General features: G+C 37.5%; 1 protein-coding gene across 1 annotated transcript in view; it reads left to right on the top strand.

Annotated features, from left to right (window-relative positions):
• Positions 1–12,512, top strand: part of RAD50 (RAD50 double strand break repair protein) — a 69,857-nt gene that overhangs the window by 41,146 nt on the left and 16,199 nt on the right. Inside the window, exons 20-21 of the mRNA XM_081135667.1 lie at positions 5,763–5,890; positions 8,088–8,312. Coding sequence (XP_080991793.1) covers positions 5,763–5,890; positions 8,088–8,312 — 353 coding nt within the window. The remainder of the gene's footprint in view (positions 1–5,762; positions 5,891–8,087; positions 8,313–12,512) is intronic.

Here is a 12,512-nt window from a genome sequence, read left to right as displayed (position 1 = left end):
TTGAATGCTTTAATCACTTGGGTATAAGTAGTGGTTAAAAATCTCTTTGAAGATTAGCTGTATCAGCTTTCTGCAGGGTCTCTGACTATAGTGCCAGGAATTTCAAGTATATGAATGTCAGTCAAAGGTAAATCAGATCTCTATCATCTATATGCTGAATAGCTATATAAATTTAAGATGCATATATAACAAAATATTAGTTATCACTAGCTTATGAGTATTGCCTATTTAAAATCACAATCTACAAATCAGTAATATCCCTCCGTATCCATATACTAAGATGAGTAAGATTTATCAATCTGTGACCCTTTTCAAGTTGATAGCCTAAACTTAGTGGATCTGACTGTATTAGTTTACTTCTGTAACCTACCTTGTTCTAGAAATTATTTATTAAGTCACATACATAGAATAGTGCCAAATAACATTTTATATTCATGGAAAAATGAGACAATGTGGAAATAAGGACAAGAAGTTAATGAAATTAGGGTAGTAGTAAGTCCAGCCGGTCCTTGAATAGCATTGTTTTGTTTTAATGTTGATGAGATACTCCAAATCAAAGTAAGACCAACAGAAACTGACCTAAAAGAAAGAAATGCCTAGCTTTCTCGTGACCATGAAGGAAAACAAACCAGAAACAATTTTTGCACCTATCTCCACTAAAAATGTGATAGCCCTTTAAAGAGTTCTTTTATGGTGACTACCTATCTCATGATGGTAGAGTAGGGAAACACTGTTTTCGCCTTTTCACATGACCACATAGAAATTACAACTAAATTATAGAATAACCATCACTGAGAACCACCTGCAGACTAGCTGAACAGAATTCCTAAAACTAAGGATATAAAAAAGAAGCCATGTTGAGAATGGTAGGAGGGGCAATGACATGGAATGGGCAGATCTCGCACCCACGAAGTTGCGATTAAAAATTGGGAGGGATATCTTCTAGCTGCAGACGTCCCTGCTGAGGAGCAAGGGGTCCCAGCCCCACACCAGGCTCCCCAGCCCAGGACACCAGTGCCAGGAAGAGGAGTCCCCACAACATCTGACTGTGAAAACCAGTTGGTGTTGTGTCTGAGAAGGAAAATGAGCTACTAGAGACCTAGGTGCTGCAGGTCTTAAAGGGCCCGAGCACAGACTTACACTTACTCTGAGCTCTAGCACAGGGGCAACAGCTCAAAAAATTCCAGGGACATGGGAAGGAACTAACTGGACTAGCTTCAGGGTGAGGGCTAGAGGTGCAGGGGTCAGGGCAGTTCTCTCCAGGGACTGAAATGCTGGCAGATACCATTGTTCCTCTGTTGAGCCCTCCCCCCACTCAACCAGCAAACAGGCACCAAATCTAAGCTCTCCATTAATCTGGCTAACCCTCTTTACCCCACCATGGTGATTCTGAAACCCTGCCCCACTCAATTTGCATAGCCTGCCTGAACCTCTTTCAGTGGCTTTTCCACCCAAGCAGTCTGCCTCGGCTCATGCTGCAAATGGTCCTAAAGTCTTAAAGATCTACAAACTCCAACCAAGCAGCAGCTGGCCTTGGTGTGCCCTGTACCTCTTATTAAGCAGCCTCAAGTTCAGCACTAGTGGCAGCTGGCTTCGGTTCACAGTGTCGCCATTCCCAGGCACCTCCAAGCATAGCACGGGTGGTAACCAACTGCAGAGCACTATGTGGCTCCTATCAGGCGGCCCTAGACCATGCACAAGCAATGGCTGACCTTGGCTTTCACCAGAGACAAGAGGCCCCAGAACCAGCATGCCTGTTGGCCAGCTTCAGACCACACACCCGAGCACCACCCAACCAGCTCTACAAATGGTATACCCAAAGGGCAGATTTGGCAGGCATCAGAGCCCTGGTAACATGAATCTTGCTCTGTTAGGTCAGCCCCTATACCATATCTTGTCCAGTGTGGTCATGGCCAGTCAGCCTAAGGATCAATTCCACCAACTCATTTGCCAACAGCAATCAAGGCTCAACTACAACAGGAGGACAACCCACTCGAGGGTCACCCCTGGAGCACCCGGCTCAGGTGGTCAGGGAGACTGCATCAGTGGACCCCATAGAGCTACGTAAGACTGCCCTGCCAAGACTGGGAGATAGACCTACCTTACCTAATTTATAGAACCAAACACAGGGAGTCTCGCAAAATGAGACAGACAAACGTCCCAAATGAAAGAACAGAACAAAATTCCCAATAGAAAACTAAGTGAAATAGAGACAAGCAACCTACCAGATACAGAGTTCAAAACACTGGGTATACAAATTCTCAGTGAACTTAGGGGAAGAATAGATGAGCTCAGTGAGAAATTCAAGAGACAGAAAACAAAAAGAGCTGGTCAGAAATGAAGAATGCAATAACAAAAAATACACGATAGGGAATCAACAGCAGATCACATGAAGCAGAGAATCAAATCAGCAATCTGGAAGACAAGGTAGCATAAAACACCCAATCAGAACAGTAAAAAGAATTTAAAAATGAGGATGGTTAAAGGGAGTTCTGGGACAACATAAAGTGTCCCAACATTTGCATCATTGGATTATCAGAAGGGAAGAGAGCAAAGGATTGAAAACCTATTTATACAAATAGTGACTGACATCTTCCCTAACAAGGCAAAGGAAATAGACATACAAGTACAGGAAGCACAGAGTCCCAAACAAGATGAACCCAAGAAGCCCACACCAAGACACATAATTTAAATGGCAGAGATTAAAAACAAAGCGAGAATCTTAAAAGTAGCAAGAGAAAAGCAATTAGTTACCTACAAGGGAGCTCCCATAAGACTGTCAGCTCATTTCTCAATAGAAATTTTGCAGGCCAGGAAGCAACCTAAGTGTCCATCAGTAGGCGAACAGATAAAGATGTGGCAAGAAATATTCAAAGTGATGAGAAGCAAGGACCTAACAACAAAGATTACTCTACCCAGTGAAGCTATCATTTAGAATTGGAGGATAAAGGGCTTCCTAGACAAGAAAAAGCTAAAGGAGTTCATCATCACTAAACCAGCATTACAAGAAATGTTAAAGAGACTTCTTTTAGAAGAAAAGGTCAAAAATATGAATAAGAAAATATAGGAAAGGAAAAAAAATTGTCACTGACAAAGGCAAGCAGTAAAACCAGTGGATCAACCAGCTAAAAAGCTAGTACAAAGTTTAAAAGGCAAAAGTAGGAAAATTCTGTATAATTACAATAGTAAGTCAAGGCATACACACAAGCACACACAAAAGAAGTAAAAAATAATAAACATGGAGGGGGTGAGTAAAAATTGTAGTGATTTTAGGTATTTGAACATAAATGACCGTCAGTTAAAATAGACTACTATAAATATAGCTTGGTATATATGAAGCACATGGTAACTACAAACCAAAAATCTACAAGAGAGATACAAGAAATAGAAAGGAATCCAAACACAGAACATAGAAATTCATCAACATACAAGAGAGCAAGAGAATGAGAAAGGAACAGAGAACTACAAAAACAATCAGAAAATAATTAATAAAATGTCAATTCTTACATACCTATCACTAATTATTTTAAATGTAAACAGTGGACTAAATGCCCTGATCAAGACATAGATAGGAAAGCTGAGTGGATTAAAAAAAAAAAAAAAGACCTATACATATGCTGTCTACAAGAGACCCACTTTAGATCAATAGACCCACGCAGAATAAAAGTAAAGGGATGGAAAAAGATATTTTATACAAACGAATTGGGGAAAAAAGCTAGGGTGTATTAGATAGAATAGACTTTAAAACAAAGGCTATATAACAAGAGACATTGAAGGACCCAGCAATTTCACTTCCAAATATTTATCTGAAGAAACCCAAAACATTAATTCGAAAAGATATATGCATCCCTGTATTCATTGCAGCTTTATTTACAATAATGAAGATATAGAAGCAACCTAAGTGTCCATCAATAGACGAGTGGATAAAGATGTAGTGTGTGTGTGTGTGTGTGTGTGTGTGTGTGTGTGTGTGTGTGTAATGGAATATTAGCCATAAAAAAGAGTGAAATTTTGCCATTTGCAACAAAATGGATGGACCTAGAGGGTATTATACTAAGTGAAATAAGTCAGAGAAAGACAAGTACCATGTGATTTCACTTATATGTGGAATCTAAAAAAAATAAACAAACCTGGAAAACTCATAGATACAGAGAACATTTTGATGGTTGCCAGATGGGGTAGGGGATAGTATGGGTGAAAGGGGGGAAGGGATTAAAATGTGCAAATTGCTAGTTATAAAAACAGTCATGGGGATGTATAGTACAGCATAGGGAATATAGTCAATAATATTCTAATAACTATGTATGGTGCCAGGTGGTTACTAGACTTATCAGGGGGATCACTTTGTAGGTTATATAAATGTGTAATCACTATGTTGTACACCTGAAACTAATATAGTATTGTGCATCAACTGTAATTGAAAAATAAATTTTTTAAAAATGAAGTTATTTCATGCAGTTATGAGAGCAAATTCCAGTGTTATGTAATATTAGATGAAAAAAAGCAGTACAGTGTTCTCTTGTTCTTAATAAGAAAAAAAGTACAAGGATAGTCTCCATGGAAGAATCTTAGAGTGTCACAGCAGCTGCAGTGGTGCATTAAGTTGTCTTGGCAACAAAAGGTCATTTACCACCATATCATTTTAGTCACCTTAAACTGCTTATAATGATATCTGTAATAGATTAGTATATATTTATATTATTATTACCAGGAAAACTGATGACAGTTGGGGGGGGAACCCCTAAATAGTGATTTATAGATGGGTAGGGTTGGATATGAACACTAAACATGTGAGAAAAGTTTCCATGCTTCTCTCCCATCTCCAAATCCATTTTCCTTGGTGACGTTGTGCCGTTACTGCTGACAACAAGACATTGCCAAAGATCTGCCTCTCCCTTCCACTTCCCACATGACTCTTGAGTTTATCTCAGCTGCAAGGGTCACTGAAGAAGGGTCCTAGCTTCCTCTTTGAGAAGTCTTGACTTTGAGCTTGTGATTAGTTTTCTATGTTCAGGCTTTTATGGTCCAAACCAACATTGTTTCTGCAGATAATTTTTTTCTCTAAATTTCAAAAAATCAACTTACAATTTTTTCTTAATGTTTGTCTCTTGACAAACAGTCCATTGTAATCACCGAGAAACTACTGAAATGTGCTGGCATTGCTGCTGCTAAGTGATTAGATCTCCTTAAGGACAAAACTACTCAGTAAGAATAGCCAACTTTTCAAATTTTCAGTTCAATTCAGTGTCCATGGAAGTATCATCAAGTACACAGATATTTACTGTTTTTGTGGCACTTCTTACTGCCTTGTATGATTATTATTTGTTAGCTTGAAGGTAAAGATGTTATCTGACGTACTTAATAGTATTTAACAGTATTGGCATATATTAGGAGACAAATACAACTAGACAAAAAAAATTAAGGGGAGACATTGATAGTATTGCTATCTTGTGATTTTTTTCTGTTAACTAGATTTTATTATGTGGTTCCTATGCAAGATGATTCAATGGGGTACAGGTACAAAATATTTAAATATTTAGTTACAGTTTTTATTTCATCATGTAAATTTGTTCTGTGTCTATATGTGCCGTCCAGATTAGTCCAGTATGCAGATTCCTTCACCCTGGCTTATTTTCCCAGTTGAATTTAACATGATTCTAAGTAAGGCAGAATTAGCACTACCTGTCAGCAGTTGCCTGTTGTGAATCATATGCTGGTAACTTGGTTTAATTTTTGTTAACTGATATAATATTTACATTTAGATACAAGAAAGATGGCTGCAGGATAATCTTACGTTAAGAAAAAGAAATGAAGAACTAAAAGAAGTTGAAGAAGAAAGAAAACGACATTTGAAGGAAATGGGTCAAATGCAGGTCTTACAACTGAAAAAGTATGTTTTTAAAAATAGTCTTTAGTTTAAATAAAGGTCTATTATTGAATTGTGAAGAATATTCAATACATGTTTTTTTAAAATGACTTAAGCCTTTAGCCTAAGTGTCCCTTGAGACTACAGGACAGTGAGTGGAATTTTTATACAAATATATTTCATGGCCTTATGAATTAAATTACTGAAGAAGTGACACAGAATTTATAGTTATATTGCAGTGGTGGACAGGATTAAAAATGCCAAGTCCCCAGATTTCTACTAGCATGCTTTATAAGCTAATGATACTGAGCAAAAAATATATGGCCTGTGGACCCTGCCTGTGTCAGAGCTTGTGCAGTCTATAATATTGCCAAAGTGATTTAACATTGGAGACCCAATTTAGATGGTCCCAGTTATAATTATATGACAACCAGGTGGGGGGTTTTTCTTAAGATTACCCTGATTCTTCTTTCATCTGGTTTTATTGGTACTTACTATAGTTTCTACCTTCCTGGTGCAGCAGAAAATATTTTGTTCTTGTCTTGTCTGCCTCAAAGTTAGTTGCCTTAAGAATTCCGTAAGAACCTGTTTGATGCTAAGGCACTAGACTGGTATAAAAGACTATTCACCAAATAGATTTTTTAACTACCTCAGTTGATTAAATATAGATCTCTCATTCATTCAGTCATTCCTTGTAGATTTTTCATTTGTCTTCTTGACTTTACACAGAAATCTGAATCAAAGAATGCTTTAAGTTTTTCTAAAGGATATAGTAAATTGAAATTTTAATTTAATTTATAAAACATTACAAGTGATTAATCCTGTTATTGGTTTAGCTATTTAGAATCTCTTTCATATAAGGAGGAAATCAGACTTTATAACTGGAGGAGCTCTTCATCTTTAGCTTCCTCATTTTTTTATACATTAGAACACAGAGACCCAGAAAAAAAATCACAGGAAATTTTGGTGAAAGCCAGGAATGTGACCCAGATATCCTAGCTCCCAAGCCTCAGCTCTTTAACGCTATAATGTTAGTGTTACTGGTGGCAAGTTGGAAAAAATTAAGCTTTTTAGAAGAAACTTTTAAGTGAAACAATTTATTCTTTGCTACCGAAGACCAAAATCAGGTATTTTTATAATTCCTTCTGTGGTCGGTACATAACAATGCTTTTTATATCCATTCAGACTACTAAGTATGACTGCTCTTTTTCAAACCTTTCTTCAACCAGAACACAACAGAAATGTCAACAAAACAGACAGTCAGGCCAGTTCTATAAGGATGTTCATAAATTTGACAGCAGTGCCTGGCACATAAGAGGGTGCTTAATAAGTAATTGTTGACATGAAGATTTTTAAAGCATACATTAAAATCTGTATTATCTACCAAGTTATCAGAAAAGTTTGGGTATTTTACTTTTTTTGGTCAGTGTTATGCTTTTTTTATACTTGTGTGAGAATTTTTTTCATAGAAGAATACAGACTTTTAGTAGGTATTACTATAGAAATTAATAGTTTGAAATAAAGTTATAATTTGTCTTGGATATTGTGAACAAAATTATAACACCTATTATTCAATAACTCCAAAGTGTTGAAGATTGTATATTCTCAGTTCCCAGTCAGAAGTTTGTGCATTTCTAATACTAATCACTAAGAGTGCTTTACTTAGTGTCTGAAAGTCAGGCACTTTCTCACTACTCATGTGTTGTGAGAGTTCTCGCATACAAAAATCAACCATGTTTAGAAACTTGGATGCTTTGGAGATCTGGAAGGAAGAAAATTTTCTTTCATACTGAAGCCTTAAAAGCAAGGAGACTCTTCTGGGCCCACCATTGAAGAGGTTGATTAAGCCAACTTTGAGCATAGATTTAGCATTGTTCCACAAAAAATGTTGAAGGACCCAAATTTGTAGCAAATTCCATGGGAGTTTTGAAAGTTAGCTGCTGTATAGGTAAATAACTGGTCATTCTTGATACTTGAATATGGACTGTGTACACAGGGAAAGGAAATAATGCACTTTATAACACTGTATTATAAAGTGGAAAATGCAATGTCTTAAATAAAGCTATTTAAAATTGGCCAAAATAAAAAGCAAGGAGAGACCGTTATATGCTGATTGCTAAGGAGAAAGCTAAATGATATTTATCTCTCTGAAGAGATCTGGCTTTTCCACTTCAGGCTGCCAAAAGCTAAAAATGGTCCTCATTTGTCATTCCCTTTATAGTGAACATCAGAATTTGGAAGAAAAAATAGAAAATATAAAAAGAAATCACAGTTTGGCAATAGGGCGACAGAAGGGTTATGAAGAAGAAATTATTCACTTTAAGAAAGAACTTCGAGAACCTCAGTTTCGAGATGCCGAGGAAAAGTATAGAGAAATGATGATTGTTATGAGAACAACAGAGCTTGTGAACAAGGATCTGGACATTTATTATAAGACCCTTGACCAGTAAGTATTGGCCTGGGAATTTGGTTCCCATTGCAGTGAATATCAACCAGCATATTTTAGTCATATTTCCTTCCTTTTTCACTTTTAAATTATATTTCATACATACCAAAGTGGAAAATATATATATATGTATGTGTATACACACACATGCTGAAGTTATGAAGGTAAGTTATAAAACATATTAATACCAAGGAGTAGTCATGATACCACCTCCTCACACATACCCAATCCAAGAACTCTTCCATTATCACTGGCTGGCATCCTCTTAAATGCTCCTCCTTATCTCAATCTCTGTCCCCTCTCTCTGTAACCACTGGCACAGATTTTTGTTTTCTATGCTTTAAAAAATAATAATTTTATCACATGCTTGGTTTTTTTGAGCTAAAAAATATATTCTGTGCACTCTTCTGGCATTTGCTTTTTAAATTTTGTTTTTTTTTTGTTTATGTTGTTGATAGCTGTAGTTCATTCATTTATCTTCACTGATATAGAATTCTATTGTGGTGCTATACCACTGTGTATCCATTCTCCTGTAGATGGACATTCCATTTCCAGGTCTTTACTAATCTAACCCTTGTTGCTAGGAACATTCTTGTCATGTCTTCTGGAGCAGAGGTATAAGAGATTCTCTAGAATATATGTGGGGGTAAGATTTCCAGGTTGCAGGGTATGCTCAATTTTACAAAATAACGTTAAAGTTTTTGCCAAAGCATTTTTACTAATTTGCACCACTAGTAGAATATAAGGATTTTTTTTTGGCACATCATCTGACATTGATTTTGTCAATTTCTTAGTTTTTGCCAGTGTGAGGGGTTTAAAATGATAAATCATGGTCTTCATCTGCAGTCCCCTGATTTCTAATATTGCTGAACATTTTTTTTATGTTTGACCACTTTGTTTCCTCTTTGAAATGTTTGTGTCTTTTACCTATGTTTAATATATTATCAGTCTTTTTTTCCCTTTACTCCTCACCCAAGGATATGTTTATTGATTTTAGAGAGAGAAACATCGATTGGTTGCCTCCTGTACACACCCCAACCCGGGATCAAACCTGCAGCCTAGGTATGTGCCCTGATTGGTGTATAGGCTGGAACTCCAACCAACTAAGCCACCTATCCAGTGCTTACAGTCATCTAATTGATTTGTTTTTATTTTTTTACTCCCCCCCCCCCCAGGATATTTTTTCCATTGCTTTTCAGAGAGAGTGGAAGGGGGGGAGAGAGAAGCATCGATGTGAGAGAGACATATGGATTGGTTGCTCCTGCACGTGCCCTGACCAGGGCTGGAGATCGAGCCTGCAACTCAGGTTATATGCCCTTGACTAGAATCAAACCCGAGACCCTTCGGTCTGAGGACTGACCACTGAGCCAAACCAGCTAGGACTTGCAAGTGTTCTTTATCTCTTCTACATTTTAATTCCTTTTAAGTTATAGATATTACAAATATTGTTTTCAAATTTTTTATGTCATCTTTTCACTTTCTTATAGTGTGTTCTAGTGGACAGATTTGATTTTAAGGTTATTGAATTTACCAATCTTTTCTTTTTTGGTTAGCTCTTTTTGTGTCTTGTTTAAGAAAGAAACCCTTCCCTACTCCTGTGTTTTCTTCTAAAAGTTTTACAACTTTTTTTTTTTAAATATATCTTTATTGACTTCAAGGAGAGGAAAGGAGAGGGAGAGAGAGATAGAAACATCAATGATGAGAGAGTCATTGATCGGCTGCAGCCCACAACCCGGGCATGTGCCCCGACCAGGAATCAAACCCTGATCGCCTGGATCCTAGGTCGACGCTCAACCGCTGAGCCAGCCGGGCTCTTCTAAAAGTTTTAAAGTTTTGCTTTTCACAGTTAAGTACATTTAAGTATTTAATTATAAATAGGATTTTATGTGCAGTGTGAGGTAGGAACCCAATTTTATTTTTTTCCTTATGGCTAACCAGTCCTGTCTCTGTTTAGTGAGGAGCCTGTCCTTTTCTTAATGATCTGCAGTGTCACTTATACTATCTATTAGAATTCCATATGTGTATTGATTTTCCATTCCGTTCCACTGTCATTCTGTCTTTCTCTGTGCCATTGCCTAGGCTGCCTTATTTCCTAGACCTTTGTGATATATTTAGCATATAATAGAATTTTGCTTTTTATTCAGTCTGACCATCTTGTTCTTTTCACTAGTGAATTTAGTTCTTTCTGTTTATGGTGATTGATTAATTAAAAGAGTTGTATTTATTTCTGTCTTTTTTCCTCCTTTCCTGCCTTCTGTGGAATTTTTCTTTATTCCTCCTTTTTCCCTTCTTTGGGTTGTAAATGATATATTCCACTTTAGTTATTTAGGTGTTTACCTTTAAATTTTAACATGCATATTTTAAAATCAGATACATTGATTCTCAAAGTGGTTCTGGAGCAACATTATCAGTATCATCTTGGAACTTATTAGATGAGTAGGAGGGACGGAGACAGTCCCACACCTACAGTGTAGAGATTGGCAAATATAGCTCAGCTTTTGAGGTCTTTCCTGAGGAGTGGGATGTGAAGATGTGGAGAAAAAGGAACCCTCATGCCCTTTTGGTGGGATTGCAAACTGGTGCAACCACTGTGGAAAACAGTATGGAGGTTTCTCAAATGAAAAATGGACCTGCCTTATGATCCAGCAATCCCACTTCTGGGTATTTATCTGATGAAATCCAAAACACTAATTAGAAAAAATATATGCACCCCTATGTGCACTGCAGCATTATTTACAATAGCCAAGATGTGGAAGCCACCTAAGTGACCGTGAATAGAGGAATGGATAAAGAGGATGTGGTACATATATACAGTGGAATATTACCCTGACATAAAAAAGAATGAAAACTTGCTATTTGCAACAGCAGGGATGGACCTTGAGGGTATTATGCTAAGTGAAATAAGCCAGACAGAGAAAGACAAATACCACATGATTTCACTTATGTGTGGAATCTAAAAAACACAAAACAAAATAAGAACAAACTCATAAATATAGAGAACTGATAGTTGTCAGATGGGAAGGGATGGAGAGATGGATGAAAAAGATGGAGATTAAGAATGTAATGACCAAGCCCTGGCCAGTGTTGCTCAGTGGTTGGAGCCTTGGCCTGCACACCAAAGGGTCACGGTTTTGATTCCCAGTCAAGAGCAGGTACCTGGGTTGCCCTGGCCCCATTTGTGGCCATGTAAAAGGCAACCAATCAATGTGTCTCACGTCGATGTTCCTCTCTCTCCTCCCCCTGCCCCTCTCTCCACTCCCTCCCTCCCATTCTCTTAAAAAAATTAATGGAAAAAATATCCTTGGGTGAGGATGAACAACAGCAACAAAAAAATAATATAATGACCAATTGGATTAATGACCAATAATACATAAAAACAGATAAAAGACAAATGTTTCAAAGAGGAAACAAAATAATCAAACATGAGAAGATGTTCAGCAGCATTAGAAATCAGGGACCACAAATGAAGATAACAAACTGCCAGCTATAGAAGTAATTGTGGAGTATACAAATCATACGGCATATGAATGTCCAATTACTGTGCTGTATACCTGAAACTAATATTTGTCAACTATAATTTTAAGTGAATTTTTAAAAAATCAGAAACTCACTGAAATTTACGAAAACAAAAATTTGACCCTACCTTTGAATTTGACAAAATGGAGGTTGCTAATGACTCTGAGGAGCCATCTCAGTGTCTTGGCTGGAACTAAAGCCTTGAAGTTGGGTGAGGAAAGGATGGGTGGTAAGAAATGGAGACAGTGAGTTCGGTTTTGTTTTAAATTTTACGTGCACATATTCTGCTATAAGGTAGTCCCTCCACTTAGTACACTGACCTGCAGACCTAATTTCATGTGCATTGACTGAATAGGAAACTACAGCTAGGAGCCCTCCAGCTGTTCCTACAGCCCCCGAGAGCCAGTGACAGTCAGAAGAGGAATTTCCTCAAGGCACACGTTCATTCCCAAATCCCTGTTCTCGCCACTCTTGTCAGGGAAGACAGAGACATCATACCCTGTCCCTCCTGCAAACTGCTAACAGTCTAACAGGGAGACATGGTAGGTGCCCCATATCTGTGTTTGACCTGGGCCTTGAACAATGAAGGAAGGACAGACATTTCAGTAGAGAAAAATGCTTCAATCACAGAGGCATCAAACAGCCAACCGATGGGGGTGAGAGGGCTTGATGTAGCCAGTCAGG

Source organism: Miniopterus schreibersii (assembly GCF_964146895.1).
Source record: "Miniopterus schreibersii genome assembly, chromosome: 4".
Taxonomy (NCBI): Eukaryota; Metazoa; Chordata; class Mammalia; order Chiroptera; family Miniopteridae; genus Miniopterus; species Miniopterus schreibersii.
The sequence above is the reverse complement of the archived record's forward strand: the minus strand, read 5'-3'. Positions and strand labels throughout refer to the sequence as shown.